The 18291-nt window shown below is 36.1% G+C and overlaps 1 protein-coding gene across 12 annotated transcripts in view; it reads left to right on the top strand.

The window, feature by feature from the left end:
* CACNB2 (calcium voltage-gated channel auxiliary subunit beta 2) overlaps positions 1-18291 on the top strand; it is a 257225-nt gene that overhangs the window by 218826 nt on the left and 20108 nt on the right. For 9 of the 12 annotated variants that reach the window (XM_027695731.1, XM_027695730.1, XM_027695729.1 and 6 more), the window contains 5 exons: positions 1114-1190; positions 4966-5099; positions 8516-8596; positions 8874-8932; positions 11898-12007. In XM_027695731.1, coding sequence (XP_027551532.1) covers positions 1114-1190; positions 4966-5099; positions 8516-8596; positions 8874-8932; positions 11898-12007 — 461 coding nt within the window. Of the gene's footprint in view, positions 1-1113; positions 1191-4965; positions 5100-5244; positions 5265-8515; positions 8597-8873; positions 8933-11897; positions 12008-18291 lie in introns of all 12 variants that reach the window. The other 3 variants (XM_027695736.1, XM_027695733.1, XM_027695732.1) reach the window with 1 other exon arrangement.

Genomic DNA, 18291 nt, shown 5'->3' with positions numbered 1-18291 from the left:
AACTAGCTTTCCAGTAACACATGTAGAAGCAAATACCAATTGTTAACCTGTAGGTATATAGGAAACAAATATTTCCAGTGTATCTGAGCGGGACAGACCTCGAATTGGACTAGGAACAATTTGGGAAACCAAAAGCATTTTGCTTTCCAAAAATGCCCTTCCTCAACAGGAAGGGCTGGAGTGTTTGAAGAGCATGTCTGTGTTAAGAGAACATCACGATTCCGCAGCACTCAGCTGCATTCACCAGCTGTGAAATGCCTTTCCCACGCGTGTGCTGTCCTCAGCAGAAGGATGCTGGGTTCCTTATTCCTCTTGGGACACTTCTGATACACCCAGATCTGTCCCAGTGATTTGGTCCTTTTCCAAATTCTCCAGAACTTCTTACCGAAGATAACATTGTCCTACACCACAAAGGCATTAACTTAATGCTTATTAATATTTTAAAATAGAGAAAGTGGAAACTAGTACTATCACATGAATTATTTGAAGAGTGAAGTAGGCTTCCTTACATATTTTTCAGGGCTTTTCTCATTATGGTAACTGAAATAAATGACTAAAAGTACTGTTTGATTTTCATAACTTGAGCAGGTTTTCACAAAGCAGAACATGACAAAACCCTAGACTGCTTTAACTTTGTTTGAGAGACTTTTTTTTCCTAAGTGCTATCTTGTATTGAGAAAGCAAAAAGAATTTGTACTTCAATTAAATTGAAAAAAGGTAGACAAACACAGTCTTATCTTCATTAGGATTTTTCAATAACTCTTCAGTCAAAGGAAACAGATATGCTTACTGGCTTAAGAATTAGTCTTAGTAATGGGTTATAATATTAATAATTATATACCAGTAGCCATATTAATAACTGGATTATATTAAGATCATGAAGTAGTGAGAGCAGGAAAATAAATTGCACAGCAGCACAAGGAGCATGATTGATGTTTGCATTTCCTCAGTCCTCAGTACATGCATTTTGTGTGAGATGTATATTTTATACCACTGCCAGAACTGCTGTTTGTCTTACAGCTAACACCTCATTTAGAAGGCAGGTAATAAATAAACTAGAATAAATACTGAGAAAGCTACAGAACTTCAAATTAATTTATTGCTTTACTCCAGTAAATCAGGAGGAAACTCTTCATCCAGTTTGGGTGACATCGTTCCTAGTTCCAGAAAATCGACGCCTCCATCATCTGGTGAGTAGGTTGTGAACCCTTTGGTTTACAGACCAATCAACCTAATCTGTTAAAATTGATATACATTTAGTTCTATTTTTCTTATTCCCTATACTTCATAGGTAGAACCTTGGTGTTGCACTACCATATAAGGCTGGTTTGGGTAGACTTGAAGTAATGGAGTCAATGCCAGCAAGTTCAGGCAGTGATAGGCACAAAATTCCCTCTTTGCTTTTAACATGGAGTTTTATAGCAAAGCCATAATAAATTGGTGAGACTACATTACAGTAGGATAGTTAAAGCACTCCTGCTGAACAATAAATATCTTCTGGTACAGGAGAAAAAGCAGCAATAAAAATAAAAATTCCTGAAAAGTTTCTGCAGTAGCATCAAGAAAAACAGTCTTTTAAAACATCAGGAATTTTCAGTTTCACAATTCTGTGAATGTTCTTCACGTTATTCTAGGATACTGGATATTTTTTTGCCTTCTTCCACAAATTTTTCACAAATACTGTTTTGCATTTAGAGCATCAACAGGTAGATTTAACTTCAGGTGGGTTGGATTCAAGAGGTATGAAGCAAATACATGGCAAGTTGGTGGAGAAAGCTGGCATTAGCTCCTTGAAAAAAGCATAGCAGATTACGAAAGAAAAAAATTCTATTGAATTCAGCTGCTGCATTGCTGGATGTTTTATCTTTGCATGTACATTTTGAATACCTGAAAGCAGAAGATATTAATGAATGTTACTAGTGACTTGTCTGCTGGGGCAAAGATGTATTTTCCAATCATATTAATTTATACATAGCCTGGCCTACCGAACAGGTGTCTTAAAATCAGGCTGAAGATTTTAAGGAATATACATGGACATTAAAACAGAGACAGAGGAATTCAATTATGTTATGTTAGTAGCTTCATTTGATTAAATGAATTGAAAAATATTTCTGTCTTTCTTGTGAAACCATGAATTTGTTTGTAACAACCAACTTTATTATGATTGCAGTCTGTTTATCAAAACTCCAGTTTCACTTGTTCTCTTTTTTTTTGAAAATATTTTTTTAGTTTATTAATGTGTGTCCATCACAAGTGAGCAGACCACACCTTAATCTTCCATTTTACGATGGCTTTAAATTGTCATGTTTACTGCTAAGGCCAACTTTTTCAACAACTGCATTTCTGTTGTAAAATTATCTATTTTGCACCTATATTGTAATTTTATAGTTAGAACATCTGAAATGCTGTAGTATTGTTTTCTACCCAAAACCCACTTGAAGATAAGTACATATATTTCCAGAATGTTGCACAGAATTTAGAGGTAAGAGAACAGAGAGCATACCTATGTCACCAGCTCACTGCTAGCCATCCTGTAATTTTCATTGCATTGAACTGTTTCTTCAGGCGGTACTTTTCAGAATCATGGTTTTCTGGAGAAAGAAGGAAATCTGGTAAAATTTATTCAGTTACATTGAAGATTTGGAAAATTCGTATGAATAGTGCACATTAGCTGATTCTGTGATCATAAGATTTTGAGTCTACAATATTTTTTTGCTTATCTTAAGACATCCTAAAAAAAGTGGAAGAGACATAGTTTGCGACTAACACAAGAACTCAAGTGATTTTGAAGTACAATTCAATTATCATTCCGAGACTTCCTCTTTTTGAAAGTACAGTTACAAACACATAATTTATTTAATGAGTTGAAGAATATTAACTGAACAAGTTAATTTCATTTTTTAACCTTGAGTCAGGGATGGTTTTTTTCAGTATAAAATAGTGCCACAGGAAACAACAAATCAAATCAAACCCACAAACAGGACTAAGACCCAGTGAAAAACAAATGAAAGGGAGGCTCATATCGATTTAAATAATCAATATTATATTGATATAGTAATCAATTCATACAGTCTTTGTAGGCCACCAAACTGAGTGATCATAATGGTGAAAACGACTTTGGAAAAAACACAGTGAAATAAAGATAATTAATAGCAAAAGAACTGTCACAGAAGATGTTACATAGTGTGAAGACTGAGAATGAAAAAAGGAGATATTGATATCTAGCTGATCAAGTTCTGCATTTCTTTTTTACAGGAAAAGCCTAACAACCCTGATTTCTCTTTACTGACAATTTTAGTTGAACATAGAACTGGAGTTTTAATATGCCTTATTATGAGTGATTTACAGCATCTGTGCTGGCCTGTATTCAAGAAAAGATAATATGTTCTTTTTATATTATGAAGAGGATGAAGGAACAGTGTTGCTAGAAGAAAATGTTACGTGGCTTCTGTGGCTGTTTTTAGGAGCAGGATTATAGAAACAGGATGTGGATCTGCACACTGGCTTTCCTGGGAAGGGCGGGCTCAAAGGCACAGTGACTCAGGGATATGTGGATAATTTAAATGGGAAAATATACTTTATGCAAACAAAAGAAATCACTGCTCCAGTTGTCTCTTAAATCAGTAGCTGCATGTAGGCTTGACAGAAATATTTATTTGTTACATAATTTAATACCACATGCCACTGTATTAGTTGATGTCCCACTCATCAAGCAGATGAAAGCAGGTCACTAAGATGGTTTCATAATAGTTTGCAATGATTAATTAAGGGTTTGGATAAAGTCAATGCAAACGATTCTGCTTACAGATCTATTTAGTGTTAGATTCAGTTCGACATAATGGCATGGCAAGATAAACCTGTGTTACCCGAGTGCATTAAAAGGTGGGTAAAATCTTCACACGCAAGAGTGATGTTGTACAGCACACTTCTGGTTCACTTTTGTGCATCTACCTGCTTTCTGAAGACAAATTTAAATCACTACTTAAGATCAGGATTGATCATAGTAAACAAGAAACCTTTTGTTTTGTTTTGTTTTACATGTAGTTGGCAGGTATCTATTGGACTCAGCATTCAGGATAACATGGCTTTGCATCTTGATACTGTATTTATTACTGAGTCTGTGATGATTTTTATCAAAACAGTTAGTACTTATTTGCTAAACAGGGTAAATAACTCATAGTTACGTCATAAGTATTGTTTGCCATATATTCTTTTGGGGTAGAGGTTGAACAGCAGTGGTTTATTGTATTCGCTTCCATTTTGCCCTGTCTACATCCTCACTCTCTACAACAGGATCCATGTCTCTGAGTCAAGCTGGGATAAATTTCTGCTCTTCTGCTACCCATTCATTTTAGTTTTCACTATTAGTAGATCAAAGTTAATTATTTCTAATAAATGTGTCTTATGAATACAATGCATTTTTAGTTAAGGGGTTGAAAATGCCAATTGTAGTCCACTCTGTGATAAATGCAGATATTATTGTACCAATATCAGGATGATTTTGTATTCACAAGTGATTTTTCTTCTGTTTCTTCATTTCCTATAGACATGCTAGTGACATTTCAAATTTCAGTCAATTATGCCCATTTTGAACTAGTGTTCATTGCTACAAAACAATCCAAATGTTTTGACCAAGTTCTGTTGTTTACATTCGTGAAAGTCTTATCTATTCCAGTGAAATACTTTGGATTTACACTGGTGTAAGAACAACAAACTTGGCCATTGGTCTATTTTGTAAATGTTACAATAGCTGTTACAGATCACCTTCTGTCTTCTAATCCTAATGTACTGCACCTTTAAATTATTCCCTTTGTTTTATTGTGTTTTGTTCTCATGGTTGATTTTTAGTTTTTATTTATTTATTACTCTGAACAGTTTTATTTCTCTTTACCCGTAATTTCCTTTTTTAACCTATCTTTACTTTCCCTGTCATCTGATAATTCTGAATTGTTTGTCTGTATGTAGCTATAGACATAGATGCCACTGGCTTAGATGCAGAAGAAAATGATATTCCAGCAAACCATCGCTCCCCCAAACCCAGTGCAAACAGTGTAACATCACCCCACTCCAAAGAGAAAAGAATGCCCTTCTTTAAGAAGGTAACACCGACTTCCAAGCTCCCATCTGTCCACCTGCTCACCTGCACTGCGTCACATTTCTAGTCCTGTTAACTGTCTGCGTCCTTTGACAAGCCAATAACATGCATGCTTTGTTGTTCTTTGTTTCTTTTCCATGCTGCTGTAGCTAAGCAGAAGCAGAAATCGGTAAGTTTATATTGACATTGCCTGTGTTTATCCTGCCACTGGCATTATTAGCATTGTTACTCCAGATTAACAATGCAGCTATTCTAGAATTAAGGAGGAAGAGATGTATTGAGCTGTTAGCGGATTCAGTACAAGAAAACAGGCAAGAGTTCAGTGTATCTGTGAAACTCTGCTACAGTACTTATCCTTTTTGATGGAATAATAGAACACATTTGAAAGGCCTTCTGAAAGTTTGAGAAAATTATTTCTAGAAAATCCATATAATTCACCTCTCTAGTGCCTGCTTATTCTTTCTATATCTTTCTCAATTGTATTTTTTTTTTATTTCTCAGTCTATTGAAATCATTATTGGAGTCTCTCAGATACTCAGTTTGTACTTAGAAAACAAATAATCAAAATTGTTGTATTTTTAGTTTAGTCCGTATTTAAGCTTTCAGTTCACTAAGTGCAAAATCTGCAGGTGCACAAGACCAGTGGAAAACCTCAGACTTGTTTTGACAGTTTACTTTGAGTTTTTCCTGTTGTCATGTATAAATTATCGGCCAAATGTTCTTGTCACCCATCAGTCAGACCTTTTTAGTATCTCAGCTATTGGAAATGGCACTGGTCGTTTCCAGAAGAGCCAATGTTTCTCCGTAGATAACCCAGATAACTAAAGAATTATGCAATTGGCATTGTGTTACAACAAGCTGCAATACATTTCTAGGATCTTTGCTGGAATAAGTTGGCACGACATTAGGTAGCAGCAAACTATGCAGTGAAATACCATATTTCTACTTTTTTTGTTTTAGAACCTTTAGACTTCATAGCTCTTATTCACTTGTTTTTAACCATTCACTTAAATCTACAGGTAATAAAAGACTGTTATAGTGCTTATAAATAGTGCCAAGTGACATTGTTGTCCCTGCTGGATGCTTTCCTGTTTAGTAAATAGAACTTTCTTTCTGTCTCTATTTTTTTCTCCTCAAACTCTTTTAAATAATATTGAATCTTTCTCATTTCCAAAGTCACGACCATTGGCTTCAGTAGGGTCTGTTATGCCCAGTGTGGAAATCAACAACAGTTTCTTGCTTCTGAGTAATTTCTTACTTAATCATATTTATAACCACATAAAAATGATAAGGAAGAATAATACATGTTGACATATATTGGATGCTGTCTGCATAAGCATCTTTCAAAGATACATCTTCTAGATGAACCAACTTAGACCTGGATGGTGGTTAGTCACCTCTCTTTCTTCTACTCTGTGGTGCCTCCCTTCTTCCATATCAGAATCATTACTGGATATAATGAGGTTTGTGATACTAACACATTAAGTACTGGATGGGCATTTCAAATTAATCTACACAGTCAAACCACTGAGCAAAAGCCACATTGTCAAACCTGCTGATTTTCAGTATGAGTTCATATTTGAACTTAAATCTGCAATGAAAACTGTGTAGCTCAGTGACATTAGATTCTCTAATGCTAAATTAAAGAACTTTAACGCTTCCATTAGATAACTCTTACTCAATTTTCTGCTGAAAGCTTCATTATTTCAAGCTTTAAAGATTAGAGAAAAAAAATCACCCATTTTGACAGAATAGATTTTAAGAATAATTCATATTCCATCAAATTTCTGTGCCTGCTCTAACTGTCAAATACCTGGTTAACTTCTAGCATGTATGCCTTCAGTTGAGTTAGTCACATTAAGACAAAGATCTGTTGCATCAGGACACTCATTCCTTAAGCACTTGCATATCTGTAAAGAATTTTTCATTGAATCTGTCTCTAATACACTTACCAGATTATTAATAATGTTAGCAAGAACAGTGGAGGATTGCATTTTGATACTGGCACACCTTAATTGCAGGGTTTTACTTTGAAATGTGTTGAGTCAGTTTCTGTGCTGTGTAAAATAAATTCATTTCACATGCTTATGATGCCTTGGGCACTGGTATTCATTTTTATGTTACTAATTATCTGGTGAAACTACAGGTAACAAAAAATAAAATAAATTACATTAAAGAACATTCACAAAAATATTTTCTATGTTTTAGACTGCTTTAGACTGCTGCTTGTGTAGCATTGTGTGCTGTCACTGTATTAATGTCTGTCTTTGTGGGTTTGTGTTTTGGAATGTATATACTTATTTTAATGTTATTGTGAAACACCTTGGGATACATTGAGCACTAGAACAATGAACAGTGTCTGTATTCTGTTATCTTGACTGATGTATTTGTACTATGTAAGCATTAGAAAAATAGATCCAGCATTCCTTTTTCCATATCACTCAAACATTTCTGGATTTGGATTTCAATCATGTTTTCCCAAAGAAAACCCAAAACTTCCCATATGAACAAAAAACTTTTTCTGATAAGACTCATTCTTGGTGATTGATATATGTTAAAATAGCCATTTATTAACAAAGAACCAAAGAACCCCAAACCAACAGTTTAATTTGTTTCTATTGCATTGTGATAACAATATAAACCTTTTGCAATCTTTGCAAGGAAGCAATTTTTTTATCTTTGTATTTTAAAATACTTTTTCGAAATTGTGCATGATACATCAGTAAGTACTTTGATAAATATTGTACTAACAGAATCCATTCTTGGGTAGTGACAGAAACTTCCCAAAGTGGAAGAATTGCTATCCCAAGCTCTGTTTATGATAATTTTCTAGAAGTACTAACTTGATCAGTGATTATTTTGGTTTCATTTGCAATTGAATCATGGATGCAAATGTGGATGTCAGATTATGAGTGCTGCCATGGGAATTTGCAGTGATGTCACAATGTTTTGTCAAGCAGTGGGCAGATCTGAACATTAAAAAAAGAGATGTGTTATGCTTTTCCCATCCCGTTTTATTTTTCTCTTTCATCATTTTCCTACATAAAATTTTTGTGGGAAACAGATGTCACATCTCTAGAGTCAATCATTTCAAATCATTAGCTGTTGGAAATAACCTTTTCAATTTACCAGTTAGGAATTTTGCAAAGGAACATATGCATGTCCCAGAATAAGAGTTTTGTAACTATCCAGAGCAAATGTGAAAACAGTATGAAAACCTAAAGTCCAAAAAAAGCTTTTTCAAAACAAATCCCTGAACCTCCTATGTCCTTATCTTATGCTACAAGTTTTTGGGAAAAGTTAATTAAAAGAAATTCCTGTGTTGGTGACATTGCTGGAAATTCATAGTTCCTAATATTATAAACAGGGTATAAACTTTCTCTAGGTGCTGTGACACTGAAAACTTTATCTGTTTTGCAGACAGAGCACATCCCTCCCTATGATGTAGTGCCTTCTATGCGACCAGTAGTTTTAGTGGGGCCTTCTCTGAAGGGATATGAGGTAATTGATTGTTGAGAATGTTTTATTTGCCAAAATACTGTGCTTCATTTGTATTCGATAATTTATATCATAGACAAATATTTAGACAGTTTTTACTCCTAGTAAATAGTTGCTTATTTGTATTTTACTTCATGTCAGAATTGAGATGAAGAATAAATTGCATTCCCATCCTGTTGTTCAGATATGATTTACTGTCAGCTTTATTATATAATATTATTAGCATCAAGCATTATGAATTTCCTATATGATTATTAATTTTTTGTTTGTTTGCTTCTAGGTAACAGATATGATGCAAAAAGCATTATTTGATTTTTTAAAACATAGATTCGAAGGGCGGTAAGTACTTGGCAATGCAAATATACTTCAGTTCAGGTTCTGTTTAGGTACTACCAGGATTTTAAGAAATTATGACATTGTAGAAAATCAAGAATGATGGATAATTCCTTGATAAGTGTACTCTAGTGTGTATTGAAAGTTTCCTTGGCAGAAAATGCAGAAGTTGTGTTGCAGTGGGAACTGTTCAGGGGCGTATATTTGAGTGGGAAAAAGGATGTCTCCTTTTTGATGACTGTGACATTCACACTCCAAATTGCTAGATATTTATCTACAAATTAAAAAGTTATTTTAAGTATTTTTCAAGTGATACCTCATCAGTGCTTCCCAGGTTCTGAGCAAAATGACAAGAGCCACCATTCCTCCTCAGCTCTAATTCTTTACTTGGCATCGAACTTGGAAAGAGTGTTATGAGATTCTGACTATCTAATATATGGGATTGTCAAATCCAAATTTGATCCCTCAAGATAGGATCTTGGTTTGACAGTACTTCTGGGCTCTGTAGTGGGAAGTTCCAGAAGGACTGGGTTGCAGGGGTGGGGTAGTCCCCCGCTTTGCTGAAATATGATCACCCTTGGTAGCAGATGAGCTGCACTCCCTGGGTTCTGATCTGAGCGCTGTGGCAGCAGACTAGGCAAGGTCCACTCGGATTTGTATTTGAGCCCTCAGACATTACTGTAGTACAGATGTCAAATGCTAATCTGCCTATAAAAGCAGTAGCATGATCTGTAGCTCAAACATCACGGACCCATGGACCAGAGACATCAGCTGCATTCTCCACATGTTTTTTGTGACTGGATCAAGCTACAGATCAATATGTGCTAATGGGTTGACATTGTGGGGGGAAAATTGAAAGAATAGGAAAGTGTTATAATATCTGTAACTTTCTATTTAGTTTGGAAGTGGACAGATCAGTAACACTATTCTGTCTGTCCAGTCAAAACTTTGAAGAGGGAGCTTGAGGGTTTTTGTCAATAGCTTCAACTCTTTAAAATGCAGAGCATTGTTGTTTAAGCCGTTGGATTTTCTCAGTCAGAATAGTGATGTTGATACCTAACCACTTATAAATCCCTCTTTATATTATTCAGGGTTGTCAAACTTTAAACGCATACCTTCAGGACTGGAAGTTAACAAAACAGTGGTTGTTGCAAGCAAAAAAAATTATTATGTTTTTATGTCTTTAGGTATTTTAGAGAATGTCTGATTTTCAGTTGTAGATCTAATTGTGGCAGGGTGAATCCACAAATACTCTGAAGACAATAGTAGATTTGAATCATCCCAAACTTTATTAGCAATCTGTATTGTTAATCAAGGTCCTGAACAAATTTGTACAGGAGGTTCTTAGATTCATACTACTGCTTTCAGCTGCCACACTGCTGTCCCTGCTCTCATTGCAATTGTTTCACAATATGAACATACATATCCTTTGTTTTGAGAGGAGACTTGGTCATTCTGGGGAGATGTGTCTCAAAAGACATTAAAATGATCTTAGAAAGACGTTAAAATGAAAAATAGCATTTTTCATAGGTAGAAAAATAGACTGCTAAATCTGGCTTTGTTCAATATACCATAATTGCATTTAAAAAAGACAAAAAATTTCTATTACATGTAGGAAGGAAGACTGGCAGGAAAAAAATCCAAATCAAACCAAAAACCCAAAAAGTTGTAGAAGTTTCTAGTGTACATCCATTAACAAATAAAGATAACTGATGACTACCCCAATATGAGTTTGATTTAATTTTAAGACAAATGGCATTATCTGTGAGGAACTGTACCAGAAATCACAATCTTTGGTTACGTTTTTAGCTTAAGTTAAATCATGTCTAAATTTCTAAAATTACATTACTAATCTGTATTGTCCAAATAATTCTGCTTTTCCATATTAACTTCTGGCTTTGTTACACTTTTTAGGGTTTTAGATAAGTGTATACACATGTTAAGGTCACTGGGAAATGACCTGTTGGATTACATTTCATATGAACAAACAGCATCTGACAGTGCTTGCTAGAGAGGAGCCCTCCCTGTTCCTAGCAAATACATTTCCTCCTTTTCAATTGCAAGTAAAATCCTACAAGGAAGAAGAAGAGAATATCATCAGTCTGATTTAACTTTCAGCACTGGAAAAATGTGACCTCTGAACCTCATTAGACCAGAGTTTGAAAGGGAACTTAAGAGTGTATTTTGACCCTGTAAAGCAAAACAAACCAAAGTAACTGTTTTCCTAGGATGAAGAATATGCAGAAGGTTATGTAGCAAACTGAAAGTAACCACTTCTTTCATAAATACAAAACTGAGCCTGCCAGTTTTCAAGTACATGTTTCTCTGCGTTACAGTTCCCATTTTTAGGTGGCCAGCATATTGCTGCATCTTTCTGGAAAATCGTAGGTAACTCTTACACTCTGTTAAAAAACACATGCTAATAAACTGAACAATAAAACTTAAATAAATAAATAAATAAATAGATTATATTGATGTATTAGTTTCCCTGCTAAGCCTTACCTTTACCATTTAATTCTGCACATCCCTATATGTCTTATACGTATGGCTAAAATAAGCCAGGTCGTCATTCAGTACCATTCAAGAAACTGGGGAAAGGAGAAACCAGCCTTTTCATGCTGGGCATAGTTGTGCAAAGTCAGACTCTCATCAAACCCAGAGACCCCAGTGAAGTCCCATCTTCTGCAGCACATCTCTGTCCTTCTCCTGCTTCCTCTCTCCCCAGGCATGTGTAGCTTTGCAGGCAGTGGTCATACTGCATTTCAGGACTGTACAGAAGGATGATGCCTTATCAATAGTTCTTGTAGCAGTATCAGTTAGATAAAGTTTTTTCTCTGTTCCCATTATGGGAAGCATACTGTGCTGCTGAGAAGAAGTAATTTTCCTATGGTCTTAGCCATCTTCTAGTGTTCCCCACATCCCCGAAAGATAAGTAACATTCTGTACTATTTTACTGTCTTTATTGTTGCAGTATATCAATTACACGAGTCACAGCAGACATCTCGCTTGCCAAACGCTCAGTGTTAAACAATCCCAGTAAGCATGCGATAATAGAGCGATCCAACACGAGATCAAGCTTAGGTAAGTACCTATAATGATGTTATCTGCAAATTGCCTGTAAAGTATACTACTCTCAATTCATATGCGTAAGCTAAAAATAGCCTTCTCTCTGCTGTGAGAAAATCACAATTCCCATAATCCAGAAATCCTGGCACTAGAAATCATTTTAAAATCACTACCATGTAAACTTCATAAAGTGCTGATTTTCGTTTATCCTGCTTATGCTCAGTTTCCATGGTTTGCTGTTTGCCTTGGTGGGGAGAAGTAACCATCCATATAAAATCTGAAGACATGTTCTTCCAGTTGAATAAAAGTAACAATTTTCAAATACTTGGAATTATATGGATGTTATTAATATTGTGCATTATCTTTGATAGGATTATTAGTAATGACAGCTACTGACATGAGGCCTGAAAAAAGTTATTGAAATACACATTTTATGAATTTTGTATAAGTTTAAATTAATCCTGACGTTGGTACAAAAAAAGAAGGGTGCAAAAGTGTTTTTAAAAATGTTTTTAAAATGTTTTTTAAAAACTGTATAGCTAGGTTCATAACATACACATCTGTCATCTTACATGAGTCATTTTGTAGTGAAGCTTGTCCAGTTGTATAAATAATTAAACATTTATTAGCCAGAAAGAAAAACAAGCTTAGCTGGGAAGTTGTAACTAAATGTCACCATCTGCAATACAGGTGTCTCCACTGGAGCTTGTCATCTAAGGACAAGGTGTCCTTAGAGCAAAGAGGAAAAGGTGGACACTTCGGAGTCCTAATTCCTGACTGACCTTAGCCTTTCCTATAGTGTGAGGTCTTTTATATCCAGGACTCTGCTGCTACCACCAGTGCATTTCCTGTGTAGAGACACCTGGATCTAGCTAGAAGGTATAGTGGAAGGTTCTCTGCCCATGCAGTGAGGTTGGAGCTAGATGACTTTAAGGTTCCTTCCAACCTAAACTGTTCTATGAATCTAAGATTCTAAGATGAATTCTGCTAGGAGTCTATATACTTGTTTTAGGGCACCCAGCTGAGATATGGGACATAAGTCCCCTAAAAAGACCTGTTCAAGTCCCCAGTCAAATACAAAAAAAAAGGAGGAACTTGCTAGATCACAGGCGAATGCTCCAGTCATCTTTCTGCCTTTACATTGCTGCAGGTTCCTCTTAGTACCCTTCGAGAGAGCTTGATTTCCCCCAAACACAGCATTGTATCTTGAAAACTTGTGAGACCCCTGGTGGCCTAGTGGTTAGCGTGCAGGACTTTCACTTCTGCGACCTCGGGTTCGAATCCCCGGTCTCCTGGCCTGATGGAGGTCGTTAGCCCTGTGTGGCCATCCATCTATGAGAAGGACACTGTAAACAAACCTACGTCCTGAGGACCTCACTGCCATTGTCCAAGCTTGCTTGGCCCCGGCAGATGAACCTTAGGATTAAAGGGTGGGCTCAGTTCAGCGCAGGCTGTGTCTCACCTAAAAAATCCATTGCGCAGGCTGGAAAGGTAAAAGACCTTTCCCCAAATCTTCGTTCGCGAAGATGGGCCATTATTATCTTGAAAACTTGTACATTTTGTGGGATAGGAAAGGAATTTCATTCATCCTATCAAGTGGATTCTTTATCAGTTTTGTTACAAAACATTTCTGACTCCACCTGTGCCGTGATTGAATATTTAACACTTGCCTAATATAGTTGTCCTTCTTAGAAAAAGCTTCTCTGCCTTAAAAAGTTTGACCCCCCGTTTTTGAAAATTTATTTCTTAAAACCTTTGCTCTCAGCTATGTGGAGTCTGAATTTTTGCTTGCAAGTAGTCTGATAGGTTCCAAGAGTGTCTTATTTTAAGTGTTTTCAAATAGCAAAATGCAATGTACTGTAACAACATAATTAATGTCTTTACATACAAGAATATTCTTTTATGTGAATTTCAGTCTTGTAACCAAAGTCTGTTTAATAATCTACTCAAAATATAAAGTGTCACTTGTTTTGAATAGAACTGAAAATCGGTAATAAGGATGGAGGTCACCCAGTCATGGAACGAACAGAATCATGATGATTGAGTTCCCAACCTGATCATCAAAGTGTGTGCAATTTTGCAATACTGCACAAATATATGCAGCAGTAAAAAGCATATCATCTTTTCCTCATGCTAAAATATTCTCACATATGTAAAACAGCTATCACAAAAATGTATACAGGGAAAAAAAAATCTATAAAAATTAAATGCTGCCCTATCTTGTACACCTTCATCTCATGTAGAACCTTACCCTTGAGAGCATCAACATCTTTTCTTTGTGTCAAGATACTTTTTTAGATAGAGTTATTTAAAATGGAAGTTCTGACAGAACCTCAGTTGGAGAGACTCAAAAGATGACACTGATTATGTATATATGTAAATATGTGGATAGATAGATATGTCTCTCTGGTTTTTGTAACAGGCCTTTTATTATTAATTAAGATTTCCTGCTACATATCAGGTCTTCAGTTGCTTATAATTGTTCTAAAGATTAACTGATTTACAAAGTAATTCTTAAGTATCTTGGAAAATATTAGGTAGAGCAACTGAATCATTTTAACCATGAAGTTAGGGCAAAAATTAATTTTACCTATGCTAAAATATTCTCAAAACCTTTTTTTCAGAAGCTGTAGTACTTCTGTAGTTCTAGTAAACTAGTGAATTGAATGAAATTTCAGTTACATGTTTGTGGGCATTTTTTATGAAAATAACAAGAAAACTTTACCAAATTGTTAGATGCTGCCATTAACACATGCCAAGCTTTGCATCTGAATTGCTTAAAGACTCAGCCTTTCTTGGCCAAGGTCCAGCAATGATGCTGAGCAGAACCTGCTCCCAGCAGATTGAATCAGGTCAGCCAAGCAGAACTAAAGTGGAAAGATGCTCATCTTTCAAGTTGCAATCCCTACTTTGCTGTGCAGCATTGAATAAAAAGACATTTTCTTTGAAGATGTTTACCTGGAGTTACGGAGAAGGAGTTAGGAGAATTGAATCCATTGCTACATTACCTCCAGGGACTGTGTTCAAGGCGTGGGGTAAACCATGGAAGGACAAAAACCAGCCAGGAAGAAAGTCAGGCACAGAAATGATGTGGCAGCAGTGTGTTGGGAGGAAAACTGAGATAAAATAAAATAAGCTGGAGACAGAAAAGGTAACTGCTATTGTAAGACAGTGGGAAAACCATTGTGCAAGGCAAAATTGAAAAAGTACAAGGAGTGTTACAGCCTGTTTCCTTGCTTACCTGCAATGTACCTCAAGGTAGAAATAAGAGGCAGACTCAGAAAATATTTGTAATCTGCTGGTAGGTGGCCTCTCCTAGCAGTGGTTCACAAGGAAGACAACAATATACCTCTTCTGTGAGCATTTCGTTGGCTGAAGTAGAAGAAGTGAGTGGCAATTTCTGACCTTATAGTGAATTTTTTTTTCTTCATTTTGTGTGATGAATTTGCTGTAGGCCAACAAAAAATCCTATTAAATCCTATTAAAAGAATATTATTCTTTTAATAATTTACAAATTCAAGTTGTGAAAAATAAAGGTTAGGAAGTGATAGTAGGAAGGTTAAATGTGTAGCTTCTTAGTAGCTTTAGGTTTATGTATGCTGTGATTCAGTCTTTGTTTAAGTGTTTGCACACTACTTTTCCACCAATCTTCTACCTTAGTTTTCTTGAAAAAAATATGCAAACTAATGTGGAGAATTGGAATTGTTCAGTGTATTGCTATTTCCCTTATTTCCCCATATTAGCTTATACAGTGTATGGGGCAAGACACATCAGGAAGGCAAATGAAACTCTCTAAAAACACAATAGGACATTTTCAGTTTATGTTCTTGTTTTGGAAAGGGATCTGAATTTCAGTCTTAAGCGTACTGAGCACTGGTTTATCTCTGTGGTTCAACAGGTGTTAATTCTCTGTTGAAAAATGGGATGACCCCAGTGGGAGGGGGATCTGCTGTATCTGATGGCCTGCAAGCTACAGCACTGCAGCACAGTGTGCCATGGGCCTCTCTTCTGAATCCCAGCAGCGGGAACACTCACCCAGGGCCAACAAGTAGCCCCTTGACACCACTGAAGGCTTACTGCCAGAGATGACAGCCTTCAAAGCTCACCAAGGCAGTGCAGAGTGTGCCATGTACCGGGGTGACTGCCGGTGCCTCAAGCCAGGGTGGGTGCCAGCAGAGGACGGAGGCACAGAGGGAAGGAGCTGAGTCCTTCCCTCCACGCTGAGTCCCATCCTGTCACTGGCTGTCATGGCTTACCAAGTCAGAGGTGAGGTGCAGTGCTGAAGGGTGTAAAGGGAGACTCCCTTTTTACTGCATTAACTGAAGAGCCCTGCGCAATAGTGGCTTTTGCTGCTTTCTGATACAGAAATGCTGTATAGTATTGGCCTGGTTATTTACAGACTTTATAAAGATGGCTATTTTCCCCTCATGTTTTCTGCATGCTTCAAGCATGTTTTTTAGAAGTACTAAGTATTGTAGCTGAAACAGAGATTCAAGCATTGAACCTGTAAACAATAGTATATGCCATTAAAATCAGCATGTTGCATGGTAATGCATTGAGTTGGAAAAAGCAGATGGAAACCAGGTAGTCCTATGGACTACTGGAGCTCCTGTTGGGTACCTTGTGAAATACCAGCCTTGTGACTCCTCATTCCCCAGAAATCCTCTTGTTTTAGGCTCTTCTCTTTGCTGACATTTAACTGAGGAGGTATTCTTGTCATTCCAAGCCTAGCTCAAAGAATTCTTCCCTTCTCTCAGATCATTACTGATATCCTGTACTGACAGTACAGAGCAGCATCAGGAATGTCCTGAGTCTTAGTACTGACTTCTAAAAGAAGCTTCAAGGTTATGTTCCATTTTGGAAGAAAGAATCCCCAGAAATCAGGATTTCCTGTTGGATGACTTCCATATTTTTAGTCTGAATGTAATTTTTACTGTGGTAATTACTCTGAAGAATCAGACACTACATTTCTGAAATGGAATCCCCCCAAATTATTCATAACCTGTGATTATTCTTTGTAATTCAATTTTCTATCTGGAAAATATGAATAATTCCAGCTTCTCACCTAACCAGGATGTTTCAAAGTGAAAAATTGTTTTATTGCATCAATGAAGTACCTTCACAGTAAGTTCCATAAAGTAGCCCATAAATAGTTTATTCATTCTGTTTTCAGAGAAAGATTAGAACCATGTATTCTAAACGAGATCTGAAACACATATTTGACAATGAAGAGAAATTAAATTACTCAATGGCTTCTTTTCAGTGGCTGTTTATTATAGCAAATATAGCTCCCCAGAACAACTTTATGTTAATCCAAATCCCTCCCTCCTTCCAGATTCAATGGGAAACTATTCCTTTACTCACTCACCTTTGTGAAGTGGTACCTCATGCAGTTAAACAGCCAGGCCACTGATTTACCCCTCAGTTATGCTCACATTTGTGACCAGCAGTTTAACTGCAGCAGAGAAGGCTATTTCTTAGACTTTTGAAAATATATTGTTGGGGTTTAAGTATTATTTTAATAAGTGTTCTATCAATTACTTAATATGTTACAAAGGTAATGTGCTTGATATATTAATACCAAATACTTTTTTTCTGAGAAATAAATAAACCTCTTTTTGAGAAGTCTTACCTTATCACCCAATGCAGATCTGTGATATTATATATATTGTTCATAATTGTGCATAGCACAGAAAACAGTGAAGTGAGCACCATTATTTGGAACTGATTTAATAGATAACCCAGAATTAATTTCAAATAGGCAGAGACAAATAATGTGATCACCAGGAGTAGGAATAGCCATCAGGAACTGGATATACAGGATTATAGGGTAGTCTCAATCAGCTTAATGCTACATACACCTATCGACTGACAGTTTGCTTTTGTAATGGAATCAGTTAAAAATAGACTTGGGATTTGAATCATTGGAAACCAATGCTACCACTGCATATCTAGTACAAAATTAATGTTCTCAAGAATTTTTAAAAAATATTGTTTGACTTGTAAAGATTTAGGACAGTACAGTCTTATTCCTCTCCTATGTGGAAGATTGTTTTGTATATAAAGAGTACTGTTTGCTTGTCAATACATGTTTAACATGTGAGATGCTAGAACTAAATTTAAGGAAAGGGCAAATGATTAATTTCCTTAAAAACCTGGAAGAAATCTGTCATTTTGAACAGAATTTTTTTCTCCAAGAAGGTACAGTACATGGTTAAATCTTATTCACCTGAAAATCAGCCCCAGTTGGCTTAGTTAAATTTTTATATAGATACATGCCATTTGCAGAAACTGCTGAA

The sequence above is a fragment of the Neopelma chrysocephalum genome, unplaced genomic scaffold (assembly GCF_003984885.1).
Source record: "Neopelma chrysocephalum unplaced genomic scaffold, ASM398488v2 Primary Assembly neopelma1_102, whole genome shotgun sequence".
NCBI lineage: Eukaryota > Metazoa > Chordata > Aves > Passeriformes > Pipridae > Neopelma > Neopelma chrysocephalum.
This window is presented reverse-complemented; position numbering and strand designations above follow the sequence as displayed.